At 42.0% G+C, this 27,293-nt stretch overlaps 1 protein-coding gene across 2 annotated transcripts; it reads left to right on the top strand.

The window, feature by feature from the left end:
• The first annotated feature begins 1,026 nt into the window (after nucleotides 1–1,026).
• Nucleotides 1,027–27,293, top strand: si:dkey-191g9.5 (rap1 GTPase-GDP dissociation stimulator 1-B). Of its 2 annotated transcripts, XM_063874510.1 has the most exons (14): nucleotides 1,027–1,190; nucleotides 3,187–3,291; nucleotides 5,060–5,182; nucleotides 11,463–11,588; nucleotides 12,161–12,289; nucleotides 12,975–13,100; nucleotides 15,771–15,914; nucleotides 16,150–16,281; nucleotides 17,245–17,379; nucleotides 17,450–17,575; nucleotides 21,374–21,513; nucleotides 21,615–21,741; nucleotides 22,399–22,527; nucleotides 24,369–27,293. In XM_063874510.1, exons 1-14 carry the CDS (start codon nucleotides 1,178–1,180, stop codon nucleotides 24,494–24,496), a joined length of 1,683 nt encoding a protein of 560 aa, XP_063730580.1. In that variant the 5' UTR covers nucleotides 1,027–1,177; the 3' UTR covers nucleotides 24,497–27,293. The 2 variants fall into 2 exon arrangements, with proteins under 2 accessions (XP_063730580.1, XP_063730581.1); XM_063874511.1 differs by lacking the exons at nucleotides 21,374–21,513; nucleotides 21,615–21,741.

Raw genomic sequence — 27,293 nt, 5'->3', positions numbered from 1 at the left:
CTCTTCAACAGGAGGACAGAAAAATAAATCAAACATCCGAGTCTCATAGCAGAGGTAATCCGGCTTGTCGCAGCGTACATCGTGGAGGAAATGCTGCCTGTTCTGACGGTGGAATCTTTCCTAATCATATCGAGCCTGATACAGGTAACGGGCCCCTGGACCAGAGTCATGATGGGAGCTGAGCTAAAGACATGGCTGATGTTCAAACAGAGAGCAGAACAGAGGTCTGTGTACAGGGTTAGATTAAGGCTGGGTGCTGATCTGGGCATACAAGAGGTTTAACGATCTATTATTTATGGTGCATCGCAGAGTCGTCCAGAAGTACTGTAACTAGTAATGTTACTAATTACTTTCAGCAGGGAGTCATTTAGTAAAGTGAGGCATTACTTAAAAAAAAGAAGCAACTAGTAATGTCTAATGCTGTACTTTTTTCACACACACACACACACACCTCACCTGCTCAGTGAAGGGGCACTATCAGTGTATGAATCAAAAACAAACCAACCGGTAAAAGCACTGGGTACCTGGTGGGTTTGAGTGATTACAATGAACCATTATTGTGTATTATTCTTATTACTTATTAGTGTTTTATTGTTATTAGTGTTTTATTCTTATTACTTATTATTCTTATTAGTGTTTTATTCTTATTAGTGTTTTATTCTTATTATTCTTATTAGTGTTTTATTCTTATTAGTGTTTTATTCTTATTAGTGTTTTATTCTTATTAGTGTTTTATTCTTATTAGTGTTTTATTCTTATTAGTTGATTGTCAATTATCATCACGTTGTATACAGCTGAGAGAGGAGAGAAACAGCTAGGTGGAAACAGAGAGCAAATGAGCAGAGAGAGAGAACGCAGGCGCAGTGTGTGCGGGGGGGGGGGGGGGGTAGTGTTGAGTGATAATGGGATTGAGGGAGCGAGAGCGAGGCAGAGAGAGAAACGACAGACAGAGTGGGAGACAGCATTGGGGGACACCTGACCTTAAGAAGGGAGTGTAGCTCCTCTGCTAGCCACACAATCTCTCTCACACACACACACACACACACACACACACACACACACACACACACACACACACACACACACACACACACACACACACACACACACACACACACACACACAGTGCTAACAGGCAGAGGCAGTGAGCCAGCAGAGAGCCTGTCGACCAGCAGCCATGACAGACATTGGTGAGTAGCTGCATATTGACATCCCCTAGTGTGTGTGTGTGTGTGTGTGTGTGTGTGTGTGTGTGTGTGTGTGTGTGTGTGTGTGTGTGTGTGTGTGTGTGTGTGTGTGTGTGTGTGTGTGTGTGTGTGGTGTTCCATATAGGAGATGACGTATGATACATCTGTGGTATGGCGTTGATGGCATCACAGTACCAGGCATGTGTGTGTGTGAATGTGTGTGTCAGGGTAAGGATGTACAAGGTAAAGATAGATAGATAGATAGATAGATAGATAGATAGATAGATAGATAGATAGATAGATAGATAGATAGATAGATAGATAGATAGATAGATAGATAGATAGATAGATAGATAGATAGATAGATAGATAGATAGATAGATAGATAGATAGATAGATAGATAGATGGATGGATGGATGGATGGATGGATGGATGGATGGATGGATGGATGGATGGATGGATGGATGGATGGATGGATGGATGGATGGATGGATGGATGGATGGATGGATGGATGGATGGATGGATGGATGGATGGATGGATGGATGGATGGATGGATGGATGGATGGATGGATGAATGGATGGATGATAATCAATGGCCAGACAGCTAGCCAGATTAGCTAGAAGCTATTCAGTCATGCATGCAGGCTGAGGACACAGCGTCGCACAGCACAGCCTCAGGTGATGCTATGCTGCTGTAGTGTGTCTCATAAAGTGCAGATCAGAGGCACTGCCCCCACAGGCAACGTCACAGACATACAGATATGACCTCACGGGGAATGTGGACCGTCAGATGACAGTCAGTGTCTAACCCTGTAAAGACACAACGTTGTATTTCTAACGTTGTGTCTGAGCCCTGCGAGTGTGTGTTAGTGTGAAGACACAGGCCTTTATGTTAGTACAGGAGGAAACATACAGAGTAATTGCAGCATTTGTAATAAGCACCCTAGGGACTCTCTCGCAGCTCTCTGTGGGACTGATTTGTAAATTGCCTAGTCTCTTGTCAAACCCACAAAGTAGCCCACACACACACACACACACACACACACACACACACACACACACACACACACACACACACACACACACACACTCACACAGAAGGAGATTGGGGTTGGATCTTGATGTACCAGGCTGCCTATCAGTCCCCTACACGCAGGCTATTTTCATTTGACTTAGTAGGGATTATCCTGGGTGATTACCATCTGTAGGTGCCTCCTCCTTTGGGTGTTTGTATGTGTGTGTGTGTGTGTGTGTTTGTTTGTTTGTTTTAATGTATTTAATGAATGTAAAGAATTGTATACTATGTGTATTGTTTAAGCTTTGTGCCTGAGCTTTATTCCATGCATTAGAGGAGATACTTTAGATATTGGATGGGGCTAAAGAAAATGGGATCAGTTTATTCAGGCCTTTCAACAGACAACAACAACAACAACAACAACAACAACAACCTTGTAAACAAGTACATACATTCTAAAAAACCCTGGATGGCCATCATTGAAAACATTAAACCATGTAAAGTCGAGCATTGTTGCCTGTCCAGCCGAAACATACAAACTGTTACAGCTGTGAAGATGTTCATTGAAATATACATTATCCATGGAGCGGATAGTCTCCAATGTGGATCTGTCAAGGAAAAATAGTTTGTACAGGATTTCGTATCCTTTCCTAATTTCCAGCGAAAACAAACATGAAGCACATCATGTTGACCGGTATACACAGACAGACTATAAAAGAATACATGTTTATGCTTTACATTTGAGCTTTAATACAGTCTTAGGATTCACAAATCATTTGAAATAAAGAAGTTGAACATAAAGCATGTCCGTCTGAGGGAGACATGCCTGTACAGTTCTCTTCCTACTGTCTTCAACGCTGTGATATTTCCAATCAAACTACTGTCTTATGTTCATGTGTTAGTTCAATAACGTGGCATAAAGAAGCATGACTGTGTGTGTGTGTGTGTGTGTGTGTGTGTGCATGTGTGTGTGTTTTGCAGACTCTCTGAGCGGGGCTCTACAGGCTCTCAGTGTGAGTACAGAGCTGATTGAGGAGGAGCTGAAGCCTCATCTGGACACATTGCTAACTGCTCTTTTGGAAAAGAGTAAGTCATGTAACACACCTGAACACACACACACGCACGCACGCACACACACACACACACACACACACACACACACACACACACACACACACACACACACACACACACACACACACACACACACACACACACACACTATCCATGAGTCTTGTGGGGATGTCCTGGTGCTAACTTGTGCTACATTAGAGCAGGTTGCGCACCATGTAGTTCCTACAGCTGTATTATTTGCGGGAGTAGGGGGGCTGTGCATACCTGAATGTGCCCAAATATAAAGATATATTAAATGGATAATATAATTTTCTTTGTCTTATTGCTCTATGCTGAGAAAACCTGCCAATAACGGCAGGGAAAGGATGCGTGTGTTCATTAAAATACAATTATTAATAGTTGTTATATGTGTTTGACTATTAGCCTATTATTGTTCTAAAGAGTCAAAATAACCGAGGGGGCAGGGGGCTAGTTAACCACTTGATATTCCTTAAGATTGAAGGTTGATTATACGGTCTGACTGAACTCATAGAGAGCTCAAAACGACAAACATGACTCTTGTCGTCGTCAACAATCCTGTCGTGCAGGTCTGTTAGTAGAGTCCAGAGTCTGTTAAACAAGATCAGGAGTCAGAGCGTTCAGCTACCAAGCGCCCTTGCTCTGGAATCAACAGAGAGTGTCCAAACTTTTAGAGTGCGTTGAAGACCTTCATTTCTAACAAAGCCTTCAGTTAGAGCTGGCATTTTATGGTGTTCATTTGATTTGATTTTGATGTTTTATGTATTTTTATTGTCTTTAACTTTTATCTTATTTTGTTTGTATTTCTAAGTGTATTACATACACTTTCTTGTCTTCTCATTTTGCTGTAATTCCATCATTTACAATGTTGTTCATTGTTTTTAATCTGTAAGCCCACTGAGACAAACCTGCTTTGTGATATTGGGCTATACAAATACATTTTGATTTGATTTGCTGTAAAGCGCTTCATTCTTGCGTGGATCTTATGAGCAAATCAGGGGTGTAGTGGGCGTTGGACGCGGGGGTACGCCGTCCACCCACTTCTCCCGACGTGATATATAAAAAAATAATAAATATAAAATAGCTTAGGCTACAACTAAAAAAAAAATAAAAAAAATAGCTTACAACTCAAATGTAAATCCGGAGATATTGGCAATGGTGAGAACAACCTACATAGGCTACATAAGACATCCCCAGTATCTGTCCGTGACCTATATTGGCTACGACATGAACATTCGATAATCGTCATCAACCTGACACTTAAAACAAGACAAAAAAAAAACAACGAGAACGTGGATGTGATGAAGCTGAATATATGTATGGCTTTTTGGGTGGGAGTGTGTGTGTGTGTGTGTGTGTGTGTGTGTGTGTGTGTGTGTGTGTGTGTGTGTGTGTGTGTGTGTGTGTGTGTGTGTGTGTGTGTGTGTGTGTGTGTGTGTGTGTGTGTGTTTGGGGGGTGACGTCACAAATAGCATACCCTCACTTAAAAAATCCCCACTACACCACTGGAGCAAATGTAATATTTGATGTAAGGGTGGTTGAATGTTCCTATCAGCCTGTCACCTAGAGTTCATAGTGAGAAAGTTAATAGTCAGAGAAACTCCGGGTGACCGTCACAAACCAGGAGTCCTCAGAGTCAGAGAGTCCTGTGGTCGAGGTCTGAACTGGGCTTAGCCAACACTGATTGCATGTGAACAGTAAATGCTGGGATGGGATATCCTGTCTTTGTTTTCACTCTAAACACATGACTGTGTGTCCACAGAGAAGGATGCTGCTGTGGAGATAGCCAGCAGTGGGGTCCTGCCCTCCCTGGCCCAGACCTTACGGAGCAGAAGCCCCCTGAGCTGCCAGGTGGCGCTGCTGGTGGCAGAGATGGCCAGAGAAGGTAGGACACTGCTACAGGTGTTAGCACGTCTTATTGTCTTGGATAAATAAAAGAGTATAACATTAGGGATGTTTCAGCTGCAACTCAAAGACAGGAAATCATTAGTTTATCATATTTGAGACGGCATTTATGGTACCACAGACCATTAGAGTGCACAATGTTGTAGACAAAAGGTTTATTCAGTATCTGTTCCAGAGACACATGATCTCCCTGAGCAGATTCAGTTTGCCCTGTTGTCATGTCATATGTGGCTCATTGAAACAGTGCGCTGGAAACAGGAAGCACAACTGGAGACAGACAGGTGGGGATCAAAGTTGGGCTGACTTGAATCAAAAGACCAAACAATCTGAACAAGTCAGCTGGTTTATACAGTGTAAGATTAATGAAGGAAATGGGGAGCAGGTGTGCAGTGGGGGAGTGCAGGGTCGGGGGTCAGGTGACTGCTCAGAGGGGATCTCTGAGGACAGGTACATAAATGGCCATAAAGGGGGCGGAGCCGAGGGGTGGGGAAATGCTAACATCCAGCATTGCACTAGCATGCAGGGTTGGGAGGGGTTACTTTAAAAATGTACTCCGTTTCAATTACTATCAGTTACCTGTAAATGATCCACCTAATGTTTGTATCAAAATATCAAAATATTGTAATATGATTACTTTCTGTTCCTTTTGGATAATCTCAATATCAAATGCAATGCCAGCCAATACAATGAAATTAATAAACGATAAGAAGTGTTTAATTATAATGCAAGACAACAGAAGAATGTGACCTTAAAAAAGAGAAAACAAGATGTTTCAGAGAAAAATAATTGTATTTACAGGAAAACTTGCCTTTCATATTCAGGCAGACGCATTTACACCAACAGTGAAAAACATGTGCACACACTACAGTAAGAAAAGGCAGGAATCAAATCTGAGCTGACACACAGTAATAGACACACTGTTTAATGGACACTAAGTACGTTATATGTTAGCTTACTCTGCTTTATTTCTACCTTTTCTTACCTGCTATGCCACTTTTGCTGTTACAAATGTAAATGTCCTCGCTGTGGGACTAATATAGGATTTCTGATTCTGATAGGTTCATCTGCCTCATTAAAAACAGAACAAATGAACCAAAGAAAGTGAAAATGTAAAATGTTATCATATATAATTGAATCGGTCTCTAGGAAAGAATCAATCATCGAATCAGGAGGTCAGCCTGGAAATTGTGGGTATTTCTTTTCCACAAAGTGCCTGATCTGAAAAAATCGGAACAAATGGGAACTTGGAAGATCAAATCTGCTGGCTAAATCCGCAAACGATGAGAAGAGACCACCAGCATAAAGATACTTAATAGACCGCAGGAGGCTTTTGTTTGACTAAGTCAGGAAGACTGGATCCGAGCATGACGGGAGGAAAAGGTGTTGCGATAGACTGGGGCTAGACCTGATGACGCATGTAAGCCACACTGCCTCCTAAACTGACCCCAAATCCTTAAGGTGCTAGTTACAATCGGGTTCTGGGCAACTCTTTTAATTGGGAAGGGTAATTGAGAACCTACCACCAACCAAAGTGAGAGACCCGAAGAGGATGCCTCTGTCTGGGCCCACCGAGGGCGTTCTCCCTGTGCCAAATTAATGTTCCAAAAATGAAGCCTATTAATATTACATGCCCAATAATATTGGTGGAGATTAGGCAGAGCCAGGCCCCCTTTAGACTTGGGGAGTTGAAGAACTACTCTTCTAATACGTGCCCTCTTGTTACACCATAAAAAGGAATTAATCTGCTGGTCAAGTGCCGAAAAAAAGGATTCATTTATAAATATTGGAATGTGTTGGAAGGAATATAAGAACCGAGGTAGCACCACCATTTTAATCAAATTGACGCGTCCCATTAAGGAGAGAGGCAAGGAGGACCATCTAGCTAAGTCTGCTTTAAGGCGATCTACTAATGGGCTTAAGGTCCTTCGCAAAAAGCTCCCTAAACGATTTAGTAATATTGATACCCAGGTATTTGAATCCCTCTGGGACCTGTTTAAAAGGAAAAGAGCCTGGGGAAGTTTTTCAGCGAGGGTGTTAACAGGGAAGTATTCGCTTTTCTGGAGGTTGAGTTTGTAGCCGGATAGCTTCTTAAATTGCTCTAAAATGCTTAGAATTATAGGAAGGGAGGACGGTGGGCCCGAAGTATACAGTAAAAGGTCATCTGCATACAAAGAGAGCTTATGCGAAAAACCAAAACCTGTGATGCCCCTAAATCCTTCCTCACTACGCAGCCATATAGCTAGAGGCTCGACGGCGAGCGCAAATAATGACGGAGATAGAGGGCAACCCTGTCTATTTCCGCGAGAGAGTGAGAACAAACCCGACCTAACACCGTTGATGTTGACTCAAGCTATGGGAGACATATGGAGGAGTTGAATCCATGAAACAAAGTCCTTGCTGAAACCAAATTTGTTAAGTATATAAAACAGATATCCTCACTCTACTCTGTCGAAAGCCTTTCCCGCATCCAGAGAGAGAACAACTTCAGGGGAATTAGTAGAGGGAGAATAAATAATGTTAAACAACCTCCTGGTATTAAAAAAATGACTGTCGTCCCAAGATAAAGCCTGTCTGGTTGGGATTGATCAGGCCTGGCATCACCCTCTGGAGAAGGCTAGATAGAACCTTAGACATGATCTTAAAGTCTACGTTTAAAAGGGATATCGGCCTGTAGCTGCCACACAAGAGTGGGTCCTTATCCTTCTTCAACAACAGAGTGATTGAGGCCTCCGACAAAGTAGGCGGTAACTGGCATTTCAGAAAGGCATTATTGAATACTCTCACCAGGATCGGGGCGTACAGAACAAAACGTTTTTAAAAACTCTGTGGTGTAGCCATCAGGACCAGGCGATGAACCACTCTGTAAAGATTTGATAGCCTCTGTAACTTCAGAGATGGTTAATGGAGATCCCAGATCACAGGAACCACTCCCATCGACTTGGGGATAAACTAGAATGTCTAAGGGGTTAGCGCTGTCCCAATCCTGTGAAGAACATCCTGAGGTGTATAATTCAGAATAGTAGTTTGAAAAGATATTACTGATTTCAGCAGGGTCTGTGGTAATATCACCTGCTGGTGATTTCACTCATGGGATCAACCTGGAGGCACCTGTCACTCACGATTGATATGCAAGCAGTTTGTCTGCCTTATCTCCCTGCTCAAAAAATCGTTGCCTGGTTTGCAGAAGTTGCCTCTCAATCTTTCCAGTTGACAACAGATCATATTGAGATTGAAGCTGAAGCCATTTTTTATACAAAATAGAGGTGGGATTAACCGAGTATTGGATGTCTAAATTGCGGACATCAGCTGAAATTTCTGTCAATTTGGATTGCTCTGATTTCCTGATCTGACTACAAAGATAAGCCTTAAAGGACTCCCAAAGTATATCACTGCCAATCTTCGGAGTATCGTTTATCTCGAAGAAAAATGTGTTTGTGTTGCAAGGAAAGCCTTAAATTTGGGTTCGGACAACAACTGAGGGCTAAATCTCCAGAATTTAGAGGGTGGTCTACCATGGGGAAATTTGATTACCACAGAAGTGGGCAGGCTTTTAGGTAGGTGGGCGTACTAAAATTGGACGCCCTACTTTTAGGCAAGACGCCCTAAAGACGCCCTCATTTTTTCCTCCGCTGTTTTCCCCGGTAACTTCGCTGAAAGTGATCAACATTGGCCGATTCAAGCCAAAATCGCGGCGAGTCGCGAGCCTCGCATTGCACTGGTCGATTTTCCGTGACGCGGCGTGGACGGGCGCTGTATTGGTGGAATATCTGATATCTCTTTAACCTTTTTCGCAGGAAGAAAGTGCAGTAAGCTTGAAACTTTTGACAATCTTTACAAACATGACAGAAAGCCTGATTACTGTAGGAGTGTTTCAGAGTTTTTCTGGCTTCTTTGGTGGCAATAACTGTCGATGAACCGGGAAAACAACAACAAAAACGTCAGGACGATGCGACCCGCGAGAGGGGGGCGCATGAGGAGATCAACATTTGTATGGTTCCTTTGAATAATAGGGAGCCTTTACTTTTAAAAGATCGATAAATGGATGTTGTTTGTGGAGAACAGTGTACTTAATTCCCACTATTGACATATTTACAGTTGATAATGTCCTTTATAATATTTGATGGTTTTGATTTGATATGAAGGCTAAATGAAAATTCTTTCTTCAAGTTACTGTGAAAGACGAGGAAAAGAGAAAGAACACAGACAACGATCTCCAGCTTCTTCCAGCAGAGTAGTCATGTAAGAATGGTTTTCTTGTGTGAATGTTCAAAGGTGTGAAAGGTCAGAAAACCATCACAAACACATAGCTAATACAACTGCATGCTAAGTGTCTTGCATAAATATATGATATAGATTAACAAAATTGAATAAGTAGACATACAAGATGTATGTGACAATTAAGCTGTACCTTTTAGTTTCAGTTACACTCACTGTTCTTTGTATTAGCTTATGAAACATATTATATTGTATATCAATCAGTGTAATTATAATTTTACCAAGCAATTATCTGGTCTTCCCCACCCCCCGACACACACACATACCTCCTCCCAGCCTCAGCACAAAAATAATGTTGTAACAAAGACAAAAACATGGCTGTATTCCACAAAATTTGCACCTCAAAATGCAGGAAATAGTGTTTCAGAGAGTTATGAATTTCAAAAAATGTCGGCCCCGTTACAATACTCGTGCGTTGCTAGACCACAGAATTTTTTTTTGACACCCTGTAAAAAAATCCTATCTAAAAGCCTGGAAGTGGGTGCATGGTCGGAGATAACTATGCTATGATACTCACAGGAGAGAGCGTTATGTAACAGTCTATTGTCAAGTAAAAAGAAGTCTATCTGTGAGTAAGTGTGGTGGTCCTCCACGGGTCCCTCAAGCCCAGCTGGTCGGCGTGAAACTTTAGGACTTTAGTCGATTTGGATAGAGTAGACTGCTTGGCGGATGACCTATCAAGTTCTATATCCTGGACCAGGTTAAAGTCACCTCCAATTATAATTTGATGGTCATTGAGATTAGGTATAGAAGTAAAGAATTTGGATATAAATTTGTCATCATCCCAAGTCGGTGCATATAGTGAGGCCAGGACCACAGGAGTATTTTGTAGTTTGCCAGATACTATAACGCATCGGCTGTTTGGATCAGATATAGTAGTGTTTAGTTCAAAGGCAATATCCCTGTGTATAATAATAGCAGCCCACTAGCCCTCTCGGAAAACCTCGAATGAAACAGGTGACCCATCCATGGCCTCTTGACGCAAGACATTTCCGCCGTACGGAGGTTTGTCTCCTGTAAAAAGCAGATGTCCCCTCTAAGGTGTTGCAAATGTGAAATGACCTTGTTGGCTTTAGTGATATTGTTCATCCCTTTAACGTTTCAAGAAATAAACCGGATATTTCTAACACTCATTGACCTAGTCCTTCAAGTTGTGCCTTTACCTGAGCAGAGACTAAAATAAAAGGGGAGGGGGAGAAAGAAAACAGGAAAAGGGGGGGGGGGACAAACAAACACACACACACACACTCAACCACAAACAACAAAACCCAGTCCCATTGGGGGCATCAAACATGTGTATCTCCTGGATACAAACCTTCCTGACATGAGCCACTCCTAACCTTCCAAGCTCGGACACGGTCGCATGTACCAGGTCAACTTCAGGCTCGAGTGCGGCGATAGCGGTGTTAAACTCTGCCGAAAGAGACACTTTATGGCTCTCCAACAAACTTGTTAGCGCCGCCATGCTGACGTCGCCCACAGCGAAGTCTTCCTTAGGCACAGAGTCTTTCTTGGAATGCTTTGTAGCTTTAGATGCCATGTCTTCTTAATGTATCAAGTTGCTCAGCTATTTTATATCGAGTTGCAAAGTTTCAAGTGAATAACAGGGTTTTTACATACCAAACAGTTGGAAACGAGGGAGCGGGAGGAAAACACGTCTACTCCTCACCCTTCATACCGGAAGTCCTCAACATCTGATCCTTTTACAACAACACTATATGTTCTCTTTAAATTTTAACATTTCAATCCTGCTAGTAATCCCCAATTTTTAGTAATGTATCAATAATTTGAGTGTTTTTATCTGAAAGGAATACAGCTACCTTTTTTCTGTATCCTGATAACATAATCCCGTTACATCTAATCTGTTACTCCCCAAGCCTGGTAGCATCCAATATCGCAGCTGGGAGATGTATCTCACTTACAGTCAGACGGATTCAGAGTGACAGAGGCGTGTCAGAGGTTAGCGTGTTCCTGGTGTGTTGCAGCTGCAGTCAGGGAGCCGTGCATCGAGGCCGACCTGGTGAAGGTGCTGCTGCCCCACCTCAGCAGCAACGACCAGGAGATGCTGCTGAACACCGGCAGGGCCATCGGACGCATCTGCTTCGACAACGGTGAGTCCTTTGTTTAGACAAAGTGATGTGTAAAGAAAGTTACTGATATTATGATTATTATTGTTATATCATCATGTTTTTATCAATGTAAGAGCATTTTATTGTAGTACTTTGTCAATGTGGACCAAATTTAGATACTAGAAATACTGTGTAGTACAGTACTGCATTTACCATATCAGCATATCCTGTGTTTTCATCTATGTTAGCAACTGTGAGTGTTAGCAGAAATGTAGTGAAGTAAAAAGTGTTTGCCTTGTATTAAGTGGCATCAAACGGAAATTACCTTAAAGATCCTTAAATAAAGTACAAATATGTCAAAAAAGTATAATACTTGAGCAAATGTACAAAGTTACTTTCCACCACTAGTGACTGTTAAGGTGAAGCTACTATTATACTTATGGCTTATGCTTTCAAAACGTGAAATGATCCTTAATTTGATATTTTATTCACAGTTATACTCAGTTATCATTTCCATATTAGTACGTTATTAAAATTACAGCCAGTCTTGAGACCATGAGATGAAATCAGAGCTTGGAGTTAAAGGGAAGTCTCCCTGCCTCTCTTTGGCCCAGCCTTCCAGCAGGACCAGCTGGTGCAGAGTGGGGTCATCCCCAGGCTGGTGTCCATCATCAGGCAGTATCCGGAGAACGACCCCCTGGTCAACGTCTGCCTGCTGGCCCTCTGTAACCTGGCAGACATGGGTGATTATTTAGTAACTATTTTTTGTCAGTCAGTTATTATTAGTTATAAATGATTTGTGATTTACCAACCAGTCAGAGCTGGTTGATGTGGCCAGGGAAAGGGAAGTTTCGGGCCCTCTACTGGAACTGCTCCCTAGGCAGTAGAAGATGGCTGGATTTTTATTCAGACATGTCCCTCACAGCTAAAGAGTCATTTCTGCGTTGAACTGAAAAATACACCAACAAGAGTACTTGTCAATATCACTTACATGACACAATAACAACACATAGCTAAACACAAGGACAGCACCATAAAAGATCAATGTCCTATAGGCTATATTGCATAAACAAACAACTACACAAATGTTGCGATAAATGGTCCCAACATTTTAAATATGAATGTGCAAACACAATATACGTCATTGCATCAGACTGAGATACAGTATGAATACTGAAAGTAAATGGCAACATGCATAGATGCTTGAACACGTGTAGGAAATTAATAATGGCACAGGGCGAACATCAGCTTCGCTGGAGCTCATTTCAGAATAACTCAAACTAACTTCCTGTCACACGGAACTAGAATTGAAGACGACGCCACAATAATAACCATTTGTAAAGCTGCAGATGTATGATGGCTATCAGTGGGAGTCCGGATGACCAGTCACCTGCACACTGTCATATCTGTAGAGCCGTGTGTTTGCAGACTCAGCGAGGGAGGCCCTGGCAGAGCAAGGTGTGGCAGATGTGCTGACCTTACAGTTGAAACGGGCGCCTGATGGTGAACGCCGACACGTCATCCTGGAAATACTGGGCGCTCTGGGCGAGAGTGGTAAGACCTCAAGATTGCGTCATGAAACATGCTAGGGAAAGATGGACCTGATATTTCTTTCTAGAACCTTTTCTAAACCTAAAGGTTTTAATAAAGTCAGGCCTGACCGTGAGCCATCAGAACTGAGGTGGGTGTGTCAGGCTGTTGTTGCAATAGGCATCATTCTTACTGGGATGCTGGGGACATGTCTCTACCACATTTAGAAATGGCAAATGTTGTCTCCCGCAAGTGAACATTTGTTTAAAATGTTCTGAAAATAGCACAAAGAATTGTACACTTTGAGAACTTTGAGTTTATTTGCCCAAGAGCACATGTAAACTCTGGAGGCCTGTTGTCTGTTCGGTATTTCTGGTGACCCAAGTGGTGCAGATTGGATCTGCAACACGTTTAATATAAGTAATAATTGAATAGAGAATGGTAGAGCAATTGTTGCTCCCACTTTGCAGCAGCGCAGCAGAGCCCAGTTCTCCAGTTTGTCCCGAACAGTGTTGCCACAGTTACCTCGAAAAAGTAATCTGATTACTGATTACTCCTTTAAAAAGTAACTTAGTTACTTTACTGATTACTCAATTTTAAAAGTAACTAAGTTAGATAACAAGTTACTTTATTAGTTACTTACACCCCCCTCAAAATAGTGACTGTATTTCCAGCTAGAAAAGGCGCATCTCTCTCCTCATGTTGTTTACGTTCGTGTCTCCGTGGTAATACACGTGAGGTGTCCTCATGCTGAAAAAGTGACTTAATTGTCGCATAGACGTCACTCCCCGAGACAAAAGAAGAAAGCAAACATCTCTTTTTACTAAGGAAAATGATAAAAATAGAAACGCACAGTGACTCGGATAAGTAACTTTAATCTGATTACTGGTTTGGAAATAGTAACGCGTTACATGACTCATTTCTGAAAAAAGTGGTCAGATTAGAGTAACCGACATCACTGGTCCCGAACACTTTTTCTAACAAAGTGACGCATGGCTATTGCAACCAATCAGTCAGACTGCTCCAACAGACTGCTCCAGCTCCGCTGTCACAAGGATAGATACAGGAGAACATTCCTGCAATAACACTGTACAATAATTCCCTCCTGGCTGGCAGACAACTCACTGCTCCATAGCCTCTGTTAACTGGACTTAACATGCACACTTTACGCTTACACAGTTTACACTATACACTTATATTCAGGGTGCGATTTGACAAAAAAACAGAGGGGGGGATGTTTTTTTTAATTTATTCATAGACAAGAACATTGGACTTTTAACTTGCATAACTAGGGAGAAAAAAACGCAAAAAGTAGACAGGCCCTTTTTTCGGGTCCGTGGATTAGTCCCCATCACAACATGGCAAAACTTTTAATAACCCATACATGGATTTCTATTCAACGTCACAAAAACATGCGTACGCACTAACAGGCAGAAAGCACCATAGAACAGCATCAATGCTCTCCATGAAAAGACCCTCCAATTAAATTAAATCAAACACTCAAAATAATTCACTAAATAGCACAACGTGCTGTCAACACTCAGGGACAGGTCTGGAAAACTAGACAAAGTAAACAGTCGGCTCTGGTGACAAATTTGTGGTGGCTTTTTCGTTTTTCCTATCGGGGCATTGTCTGCAGCATTTCGGCCCTCTTCTATCCACAATTCTGCAAATGGGTCCTGTAAAGTAAGATGATATGCTGCTCTGAACGCGTTTCATGTTTGGTTCAGCGCTGTTTTTCCTGCGAAGTTCCCGCACAAAAATGTTACAATGTTTTTGTGTTCGATGACGTTCAGAAATATGCACCGTCTGCCAGAAGGCTGCTGAATAGCCTACTCTGATGTAAAGACACTGAAGATCGTTAGATTTCAAGAGTTTAAGTAGGCTAGCAGTTAAGTTGCATTCATCGCTATCAAGGGGGGGAAATCCTTGTCCCCACTGGAGATAAAAATAATTTAGCAGAGGTAGGGATAGGAAAACCAGAGGGGGGGAAATCCTCACCATCCCCCCCTACAAATCGCACCCTGCTTATATTATATTTTCATTTAATATTCCATTTCATTGAACTATTCACTATCGGTATATTTCACATTTTTATTTCAAATGTTTTGCTATGTTTCATATTGTATTGTAGTATGCTGCGGTAACGAAAAATGTTCCCAATTTGGGATAAATACAGTATTTCTGATTCTGATTGCAGAGGTCACATTGTCAAAGTCAAAGTCCACTTTATTGTCAAAGTTTCCACCTGTGTTATACATACAGAAAATTGAAATACTGTTTCTGGCAGTCCCACAGTGCAAATATAAAAGAACATCTAACATAAAAAGACAAGAGCCTAGAAAAAAGGGGGGGGGGTAAAAAGGGGTATACAAAACAAAACCTAAGTAATATATACACATGTTCCACACAATCAACACAGTTTGACGGTAGTGCAAGTAGTGCTTTTAGTCCCCCTTTGAGGAGATTAGTTCCACAGAATCTACAATCAGATCTCAAATTCATCCTCCCCAGTGAGGCATTAGCATGGTTGCTAATTTAAGTCCAGGGTTGTGTGTTTAATAATGTCCAGGTTTCCATCAGAAGGTAATGCTGAGGACCATCTGCCACCTGCTGGTGTCTTCTGTAGTGATGCTGTAGATATTTTGGAGGAAAATGTAAGCTGTTAGTAATCATCAATATGCTGACCCCCAGATACACTGAAGCTGCAGTTTGCAGAGTCAGGAGTACCAGAGGCTTTATCAGAGATGATTCGGAGTCTGCAGGGAGGTTCGGACCCCCACGACCTCTGCAGCATCAAGATCGCCTCCAACCTCATCGTGTCTCTGCTGTTAGGAGGTGAGCGATGTGACACCTGAACGTGTGTGTAGCAACCACTGTCTCAGATTAGACACCAGTAGCGTCTCTCTGCTGATCTAGGTTTTGAGATGATGTAATATTGGCTAACTGTGTGTGTGTGTGTGTGTGTGTGTGTGTGTGTGTGTGTGTGTGTGTGTGTGTGTGTGTGTGTGTGTGTGTGTGTGTGTGTGTGTGTGTGTGTGTGTGTGTGTGTGTGTGTGTGTGTGTGTCTCAGATGAGTCCATGCAGAAGTGTTTTGGTGAGGGCTCTGGGGTGGTGTATCAGGATGTTCTGTCCTGGCTGCAGAGCTCCAACACACAGCTGCAGCTGTCGGGGGCCCTGGCCATTGCCAACTTTGCCAGAAACGGTGAGACATTTTTCTGGAATTACCCATGTGGTTTTGGGTTTTCACTGCAAAAGAACACCACCAGCTCAACAGCAGACGAAGGTTGTGGAGCTTTCAGTAGCTAAAGAGACAGAATGAACTCAGGATTACGCAGAGAGCAAAACGGCTCAGGAAGAGAGAGTGTGTGAACACAGACACAGACAGTCCCAGTGATTGATCTGAACCTGCTTGATGTAAAAAGTGCAGCAAAACAACGTTTGACGTATAACGCAGGGGTGTCCAAACTAAAAGTATAATGGAATGTGTCCGACACCTGAAACGTGTGCTTTATTACAATTGTACTTGTTAAATAAACATGTATTAATGTGTTAATAATGTCAACTCAATTCAGTCAATTAAAGTGGAAAATGTTTTCTTACAAATCTTAGTTGATAAAAAAAAGGCCAATAACTTATTTACATTGTAAGCTTGAAATATACCCTTCATATTTCCCCTTATAATAAGCTATTTGAGGCTTCTGTTTTAAGGGATGAGCTCCCAACACTATTTTTAACTAAATAAATGAAACCCTACGGAGAGCTGTGATGTAGGCTGTTTTTTTCTTAAAGCATATTCAATTATCAAGAATAATGAACCTACATTTGATGGATTTTGCTAACTTTTAACATAATTTAAGAGGCAATATACCTCACCTCTAGTGAGGGAGCAGCCCTTCGTATATTTTAGCATGTGGCCCTCAGTGAAAACACTTACACCCCTGGTATAACGGCTTATGTTGTTTCAGAGTTTTGTTTATTGCTAGTTTTTGCTGCAACAAAATAGTTGTTGTAGATGTAGGATCTAATAACTTCTTGGAAAAAATGTCTTAGTTATAGTTATTGTAATACGATAATAATACTGTGTGTGTGTGTGAGGGTTGTGGATTTGGAAATGGAAATGTGCTGTAATACAGAAAGTGTGTGTTGGCCTGCTGTGTTTTGTCAGATAGTAACTGTGTGAAGATGCTGGACCTCGGGGTGGTTCCTCACATCCTGACCTTGTTGGAGCAACACGTGGACGAAGGAGACGTCTCTGTTCAACACGCCGGACTGAGCGCGCTCAGAAACCTGGCCATTCCTGGTACTGATCAAAGGAAACAGTATGTATGCTGCTGTGACATTTCAACTGACAGCGTGCTCTGTGTCTGCAGCCACGAACAAAGTGCGGATGCTGGAGGACGGTGTGACGGAGAGGATAAAGAGTCTGCTGCGCTCCGACATGCCGCCGGTGCAGTTCAAACTGCTGGGGACACTGCGCATGATGGTGGACGGACACGGTGAGCACGGCACTGTTAGCTCTGCACTCTATAGTTAAAGGTCCCCTATTATGCAAAATGCACTTTTTGATGTCTTTTATAGATAAATGTGTCCCCGGTGTGTAAGGAGACTCACAAAATGTCCTGTCCTTGTGGTAAACCGAGAGAGAAACGTTTGAGCTCCAGACTGTTTCAGAGATAGGCTAATGCTGGATGTGGTTTGAACATAATATGGCGTTTAATCACTGCAGCGTTTAGCTGAGTTTCTCAATCCGTGTATCATTCGTTCATTTGTTTTTCCGATTTCAAAACCAAAACCAGAAATCGGATAACGGTTCGTTTTCTCGTTTTTCCGATTTCAATACCAAAACCAGAAATCGGATAACGGTTCGTTTTCTCGTTTTTCCGATTTCAAAACCAAAACCAGAAATCGGATTACGGTTCGTTTTCTCGTTTTTTCGATTATGCACCCCCAAACGGAAAATGGAAAATGAAACATTCGGATAACAAATCCTGGGAATGTTAGTTGTCAGGGAAACCGATCGCGAGCCAACAACTGACTCATGCCACAACTGATCTGTAAGGAAACATGGCTAATTTGGAGTCTCACTACGAGATGATAAATCAACTCTTTCTGTCGGGGAAAACTCACGCCGAAATGTCTGAGACATTGAAGAGTATGGGAATTAAGGGGTCCTCGGAGATGTCGGTGAGGAGATTCTGTGGCGACGTTGGGCTGAGACGGAAGGGGCACATCACAGACCAAGAGCTGGAAGAAGCTGTCCTGACATCTATTCAAAAGGTGAGTAAGCCTAGATCTAGAACTAGGCATTTGTTTGAATATTATTGCCATAGCCTTATGAATACCGAAAACGATTCAGGGCCAGATGAGCCCCAGATAGGAAATAGATCGGGCCAAACATATTTTGCCGTCTGGGCTAAACCGTAGCCGAAATAGCCTAGCCTCGGCCTAATAATTGAATGTAGGCTAGGCTACACACTTGTAATCCTTTATGACTTTATTATTAGGGTATTTGTTTGTTTGTTTAGTTGTGTGTTTATTTACTGTCCATAGACCGGTCCAACGTACGGACGTAAATTTATGACAGGGTACCTGTCATCTGTGGGGGTGAAAGTGGGTGAAATAATAAATTTGACTGTACACAACATAGGCATACTAGTATTCTGTTGTCCAACGGTGCAACAAAATGTCCTGTGGTGCGACAAATTGAATTGTGAGGGGAAAAGGTATTTTAATGAAAAATGTATGTAAAAAGTGTTGGATAGTATAACAATGATATCATCACTATGCAGCTTTAAGGATGAAATGAAGATTCCTTGAGTTTTATACAAATTATAATGAATGTAACCCAGACATTTGGGTTAAGTCTCTATGTGTACATCTTATAGTATATAAATAACATAATTCTGAATTTGTTGGGGGTATGTTTGATGTGGAAATATAATTGGGACAAACTAATATGCCTTGTGCTTATCTATCTTACCTGTCCAACATTCTCTGAATTAAATAATGGCATTCTTTATGTCGTTGCACCGGTGGACACATTTTAGGACTACCACACCAAAAAGTGAATAATATGCAAAATATATGAAGAATTAGAAATGGACACATTCAGTTTTGAATTATTCACATATAAGGGAATATAATTATATGTCATTGGACATATATTTTTGAATTATTATTTTTTTCACTTTGGATTTGAGTTCACGTCAACCACCCATATACTCATACCTGGTTTTTTTCTGTCTTCTTCCACAGCAATGTGATGTTCCTGATTTGGGATCTGCTTCTCTTGCGTCTGTTTCCGAAGAGTCTTACTTTGTTATCCCACCGGACAGTGTCCTTCAAGTTCCATTGGATAGGCCACAGTTCTCCAAGACTTCATCTTTATTCCTCAACATTATTCTCTGCAGTCTATGACATCACTCCTGCTTAAGCTTCTCTACGCTGACTACCATAAGAATTAAGATTTATGATAGAGGACCCTCTCATCCCCTTCATCAACTCCCACCAGACAGGAGATTCAATCTACTACCACCAACTACAAGAACTCCTCAGCAGAAAGCTTTCTTAACGGACAATAAAGTTTATTTATCTATCTTATCGTATTGTTGTATTTTGTTGATATCACCCACGTGATAAGCAGTGTTGGGAATAAAGCATTACAAAAGTATGTAATTACTGTAATGCATTATTTATTTATTTCCTGTAACTAATGTAAGGCATTGCAGAGGGGGGAACTGTAATATATACTAGTTACAATGCTAGTAACTTAAGTTACAATACGTTTTACTGTAACCTGGATTTTAATGGTGTTCAGTGTGGTGGGTCAGAAAGCTATTCCTGAACCTGCAATTTTTTTAGTCTGTTAAAGTTACTTAAGTAATGCAAAAGTAATGCCTTAGGCCTACATTTTAAATAGTAATAGGCCTATGGTAGTGTAAGGGTTGAAAAGACAGTAGGCCTATGCCTATTGGGTAGGCCTGATCAGTAGGCTGCTTTACAGTTTTTGAGTAACTTGCCCAACAGTGGTGATAAGGTGATTTCCTAGGTCTACTCTTGTATGCCTATATGGACTTTCATGGGTTTTTCATAGTAAGCTAGCCTGATATCAGCCAACAACAACAATGCACATAACAATGACAGACCTACGCGACGATGGAGATTGCTAAGGTAAGGATTAAACATATGACGTATTTATTTAGATCAAATGCTCAAAACCCCCATGTTACAAGCTGCTTCATACAGTAGGCACCGATGATCTTTTACCCTGTGGCTCGCGATTGTTTGGTTTCCCTGACAACCAAACGAGCCCTGCCAGCCCTGCGCAAGAATCCGTGTATCATTCGTTCATTTGTTATCCGATTGTTTCATTTTCCATTTTTGGGGGTGCATAATCGAAAAAACGAGAAAACGAAAAACGAGAAAACGAACCGTAATCCGATTTCTGGTTTTGGTATTGAAATCGGAAAAACAAATGAACGAATGATACACGGATTTTTCTCCCGGTAGAAAACTCTCTTCAGAGGAGAGATCGTAATGCTCCAAAGGGGCGTGGCCAGCAGCAGCTCCAAAGGGGCGTGGCCAGCAGCTCAAAGGGGCGTGGTCAGCAGCAGCTAGTTCATTTAAAGCTACAGTCACAGAATCAGCACTTCAGGAACAGGGCTGAGATAGAGGGGGATGAGGCATGCTACAATGGGGGATCTGTTTGGGATTTTGAGCAAAACACTTCAGAGACATGTTTTGTACAGATATTGCCCTATAGTATATTGTTCAAATATAGCGTAATAGGAGACCTTCAAATATTTCATTGTAACAGACGTAATGCATGACTGCCATGTTCCTCAGAATGAACCCTGATATATTCCTCAGGTGTCTAACAGACACATTTCTACAATAGACAAATAGTGAGACAATTACAGTCACACAACAACGAGTAGGGCTTGATCCGTCCCAGGAGAAAACTAGACTGAAAGGAAGAAGAATGTAAAAGATTATGATTTGTCCTTTATTCCCCATGTGAGCCATATGCCCCCCCCCCAGAACAGAATAACCTTTCCAGTTTTTACTATTTTAGCCAGTTTTCCCTGGATTTATTTACATTTTCCCTTATCCCTCTTTCCAGTCTTGACTGTTGATCACATTCATGTCTGTTGATCATTCAGTTCAATAAAATATGAATCCTCTAGCCCCCCTCTTAATAAAACTGGACATGTTTCCGCCCTGCTGTCTCTGATCTGACACATTCCCTCCCGAAGTCTTCAATCCTCATTTCTCTTTTCTGTGCTGCACTGCAGAGGAGGCAGCTCTGGTGCTGGGGAGGGACGCTGTGCTGCTGGCTCGGGTCATGGAGTGGTGTGAAGCCAAAGACCATGCAGGGGTCCGGGGGGAGTCCAGTCGCCTCCTGGCGGCCCTCATCAGACACAGCCGCAGCGCAGTGAGACATCTTTCTGACCACACACTGTCCAACTTGTCTTCCTGTCTGTCTGTTCCTCATGAACGTACAGCATTGAACATACCATGTCTTCTGTCTGAAAGGAAGTGGTCCATGCTGTTGCCAAAGCAGATGGGGTTCGGCACCTTATCTCCATGGCAACAAGTGAACATGTCATCATGCAGAATGAGGCCCTGGTTTCCCTGGCAATAGCATCTGCCATTGACATTGGTAAAGCATTTTGAGACACTTTAAGTCAACAAAAAACGTTCATTGCATACCTTTGCAGTATATAGTTGTGTGTATTGTTGCAAAAATAGGAACAAAATATCACAGCCATAAAGAACATTGTAAATACATAGATATTGTGAGTGTAATTAGGATGATGTGGTGTACACGGTTTGATGCAGGTGTAGTCACTCTGCTCCTCCACCTGGTCTGTGTTGGTGAAGCTGAACCCTAAACATGAAGTCAGTCAGATTCTTTCAGTTGTTTGATTCCAGCTCAGGGACATGGGGGGGAATAATGCTGCACCGCTGTGTGTGAGTCATGATCAGCAGCAGGCTGGACAGCTAACCTCTGGCTATCCAGGGTTTATTATCAGCCCAGAACTAAAGATAACACCATGAAATCATGTCTAAAGCTGCACAGCCTGTATATCCCACTACTGGAATGTATTATTCAGAAGCACAAGAGATACAAATGATTGAGCTACAAAATGAGAAAAGAAAAACCCTGAGAGCAGCTGTTGCTTATACTTTATAAAACACTGTGTGTGTGTGTGTGTGTGTGTGTGTGTGTGTGTGTGTGTGTGTGTGTGTGTGTGTGTGTGTGTGTGTGTGTGTGTGTGTGTGTGTGTGTGTGTGTGTGTGTGTGTGTGTGTCACAGAGTGTATGAAGGAAGTGTTCAGGGACTCGGAGCTGCTCACCATGCTTAAGGAGATGTTGGAGGATCCTGTCGGGGCGATCGAAGTCAAGTTCAGTGCTTTAGGTCTGATCTGCAGCCTGGCTAACTCCAGTAAGTGGTACACCTCACAGACCGCATGAGGATTTATCTTATAGCAATATCTCTGCAACATGCAGTATTTTGCATCAAGCTCTTGTACTGTTCCATTCCCACCTTTCGGTCACACATCATCAAAACACATCTGTAGTCACTCCGCAGGCAGGGGACATTCAGAACGATTTGTGGACACCAGCGGGGTGCAATGCAGATGTTTTATCTTGTTGAATACTTGGACTCGAAGACCCTTCTTGGGTCATCAGCATTTTTTTTGATAATCAATCCCTTTTTAACAGCATTTAGTTTTTAAATCAATGTGTTTTTTACACATTGTTGTTTTTTATATTTGTTATTCCACACCACAGTTATGTATTTGTTATGACAATAAACCTTTCAATCTTGAATCTAGCAACCGCCCGTAAAACTACCAAAACCATCTTCAGCATCTTCATGAATAACTGTAGAAAACAATTCTGCTTTAGCCAAGGTGGGGCGGATCAGAGGAGCAAGGGAGCACCGGCTGAATCCCACGATGACCCCCACTGCAGTCAGCATGTCGCTGAGTACTTGGAACAGTACTAAAACAATTACCATGGATTATTATTATTATTATCATAAGGTGTAAACCTAGCCTGTAAACCTTGAGAGGTGGTCCCCAAACACAATGCTTTAAAGCTGCAGTTTGTCCAGTGCCCACTGGGGCAGAGGTACCAAACAACTGTGTCGGTGATACAAGCTTAAGAAAAAGAAAAGTGCCTAAAACAAACAGGAGTCATATAATCATCCTTTTTTCATCCCTTAAGAATGAATATGTTACACAAGTTTCCAGTCAAAGCTAAGCTATGTTGAAAATCGCTGTGAAACCAGAGACCATGTTTAGATGGGATCACTCCAGGTACACTATATAGACAAAAGTATTGGGACACCTACACATTACACTTACAGGCGCTTTCATGATGTCCCATTCCAACTTCTTAGGCATTAATATGAAGTTGGTCCCCCTTTGCAGCTTTAACAGCTTCCACTCTTCTGGGAAGGCTTTCTACAAGATGTTGGAGTGTGTCTGTGGGAATTTTTGCCCATTCATCCAGAAGAGAATTGGTGAGGTCAGACCCTGATGTTGGACAAGAGGGCCTGGTTCTCCATTCTAGTTCATCCCAAAGGTGTTCACTGGGGTTGAGGCCAGGGCTCTGTGTGGGCCAGCCCAGTTCTTCCACACCAAACTCATCCAGCCATGCCTTTATGGACCTTGCTTTGTGCACTGGGGCACAGTAATGCTGGAACAGAAAAGGGCCTTCCTCAAACAGTTTCCACAAAGTTGGAAGCATAGGATTGTCCAGAATGACTTGGTAAGATGAAGCATTAAGAATCCCCTTCACTGGACCTAAGGGGCCTAGGCCAACCCCAGCAAAAACATCCCATAGCATTATCCCTCCTCCACCACATTTTACAATTGGCACAATGCAGTCAGGCAGGTAACGTCCTCCTGGCATTTGTCAAACCCAGACTCGTCCATCAGACTGTCAGATAGAGAAGCGTGATTGGTCCCTCCACAGAACACGTTTCCACTGCTCCAGAGTCCAGTGGCGATTGATTTTATACACCTGTGGTCATGGGACTGAATGAAACACCTGAATTCAGTGATGAAGAGGAGTTTCCCAATAATTGTGTCTATATAGTGTACTTCCTTTTATGGTTGTGTCTACAGGAGCACGTTTTGTCATGATGATGCTGAAATCCATGGAGAAAAAGTTGTCCTCACCCAGGTCCACCAAAGTGAGCGCCAGAGGACTTCTACAACAGTAATCCCTCTCACCATGATTTCTCTCCTCTCCCTCCCATCCTCTCTGCTGTAGGTGTGATGAAGGAGGATCTGCACTCTGTGAATATGAAGGAAAGCCTCAGTAAATTGACAGAGCACAGCAGCAGTAAACTCGCCTCGCAGGCCAGCTCCATCCTGGCCTCTCTGGGTGACAGCAGCTAAAGCAGCACACGATCTGTCCGGCTTATTCAAATGTATTCAAATGATCTTACTGCTACCTATTGAGATGGCTTGACAAAATGTATCCTGTTGTATGGCAATAATTACTTATTTCAGACAAGCAAGACTTAAAACTAAAGGGGTGCATCAACCAGGAGCATGAATGTGTGTCAATCTCGCAAATAGATTATCAGAAACATGTGCAAAGTTGACACCTTGGACTGAGGGTGGAGTTGGGGGAAGGTTGTCAGTGTCCACATGTGACCTGTCCATTGTTTTGACATTTCTTGTAGGCCTAGAAAGGACAGGGTGTCTGCAAAGTCAGATAGAAATGACTTCCCATGAGACAATGAAACTAAAAGGGAAGTTCAAGAAGGAAACCAAAACCTGGTCTTCACATTATTCTGTCTGTAATCTGACCTGTAGTTGTTGTGGTTTCCTGCTCTGGACCAAAGTGGTTGGTGGATAGATGAACTGAGCTCATCTTCTTTAGGATTCACTTGTATATTATTTAGGACAAAGTATGTAGTCGTGATGCAAGCCCATGTTGATATATACTGTATACAGAAATGTCATACTATCAAACGTTTAAGGTTGACTTTAATTAAATGTAATATGTCAGCAGATTTCACATAGCTGTAGTAGGTGAGTTGAAAGCAATAATAATATTAAGTTGAACCGAATATTTTTTATGTAACTTCGAACTAACGTAATACAGTTATGTGAAATCAGTCACATTTCAGTTTTTTCCGTGTAAATACTGGCCAAATATATTGCATGAAGAGCCCCACACATTTCTGAAATGGACCACAATGTATTGGTGTGTGGAAGTGTACCCAAATCACAAATAGAGACAACCAAAAGGTGACAAGAAAATGATTTTCATAGGCTCAATCAGTGGGCAGGGTTTGACATGAAACCTATGAACGTTTAAAATAATCTGTGCAGCAATATTGTTTGGAATGAATAAGAATTTGAATGACTTCAGATACAAATAAAATGAGTGGCTAATATTGTTGATATCAGATATCAACTGCAAGAAATTGACTGAGCTATTTTTTACAGGCTTAAACTTGGTCGAGATGACCACACACTTTGTAATTCACCACTGTCCTTCAGAATAACAGAGTAATTATTAATGTAGCCATACTAACAAACAACACATCTGCAGGTGCTCGAGTAATAAACACTGACTTTTTGTAATGGGGAAACATCATGACTTGAGTTTTACAAACACTTGGGTAAGCTTACAGAGCTGCTGTTGTCATCTGGTTAAAGTAAACAAGTAGTTATGAATCGTTGGTCATGGTTAAACAGATTTTGTTGCTGTTTGTGTTTCAAATGTACTAGAAGAATCTGTCTGTATGTATATACAGGATTATTGAGAAGAGGGCAGATGCACACCACACACAATAACAGAGACAGGAGTTTTTCAGGGATAATGGGAATAGATTTTGGTATGCTGTGTGAGTGGAGGGGGGTGGGGGAGTGGGTGGGTTGGGCTAAGAAACTGCAGCACATTAGAATAAAAATCCTCATTAGAACTATGACACATGACAGAACTGAAAGGTGCATGGACATCTTTGTTGCAACTGTGCAACTTCCATCAGTTGAAGGGTGGTCTAACCCAAAAGCATAACTTATTACACTGCCTGACAGTGTTGTAGTACTCGAGTCCGACTCGTGAGCTCAATTTAGAGACTCGTGACTTGACTTGGACTTGAGCACTAATGACTTGAACTCGGACTTGGACTCGTGCATTCGGACTCGCGATGACTCGAAAGGACTCGACTTTGTCATTAAAACCCTGAGGTCGACGAACACGCCGGCGCGTTTTCGCCACTCTTTTCATATGTTTCTATTAATATTTATGCCATAATACGGCTAGAAATGTTGCCGGAATCGGTACTCTCTTCTTTCCGATGCATTCTCTCGCGAGATCCTACGTGATCAGCCGGAGCTAGGGGGCCAATAATAGAGCTTGATGCATACATCTTTGTGAATGATGTGTGTGTCAAGCTCTCTTATTCGCCCTTTCAATGCATATGAAAGTTCATAGCACCCGCCATTAGGACACGCCTATGAGCTGCGGGAACACGGTTATGTTTTCTGGAAGTTTAACAACACATGGTTTCCCACACATAGACTTTACGTGGGCGGGTCACCCAGGTATATTAACGGCAGCCCAAGTGTATTTCGCGACCCATTTAAAAAAAAAACGCTTCCTGTACCTGTTCACTGTGCTATCGTGTGTGTCCCCCGGACTTGATCAATAGGGACTCGACTTGGACTTGACTTTGAAATTTCTTTAATGACTTGGACTTGAAGCTGAACTTGGACTCGAGGCATAGTGACTTGACTACAACCCTGCTGCATGATCACATGGCTGCAGTGTGACAGCAAAATCCACGGCTAACAAACACTCTAAACAAAGCTTCCTGTTGATGATATATCGCAAACATAACTTTTTCATTCCTTTCGGATCCTAGAAGCACAATGTGAAGGAGTCACATGCACAACATATCTGAGCTGCAGCCATTATCATAGAACATAACAGTGCTACAGTGCAATAAGCAATGCAGTGTTCGGTAGCCAGAGGAAATGATGAGTGTGTGTTCTATTCAATCACGCAGCGCACAAGAGTTTTACCGTAATGTTTTATGTTATATCTGTATCAAGAGTCTGTATAAATAACTGTTCCAAATTTGTGAAAAAAATCGGTATATTTAGTAAGTAATGGAATATTTGCCATTTTTTAAGCTTTGTTCTAGAAACAGCAGAATAAAGATATGCAATGTCT

This window comes from Eleginops maclovinus, chromosome 22 (assembly GCF_036324505.1).
Source record: "Eleginops maclovinus isolate JMC-PN-2008 ecotype Puerto Natales chromosome 22, JC_Emac_rtc_rv5, whole genome shotgun sequence".
NCBI lineage: Eukaryota > Metazoa > Chordata > Actinopteri > Perciformes > Eleginopidae > Eleginops > Eleginops maclovinus.
Note: the sequence above shows the minus strand (reverse complement) of the source record. Positions and strands in the feature narration are given on the sequence as shown.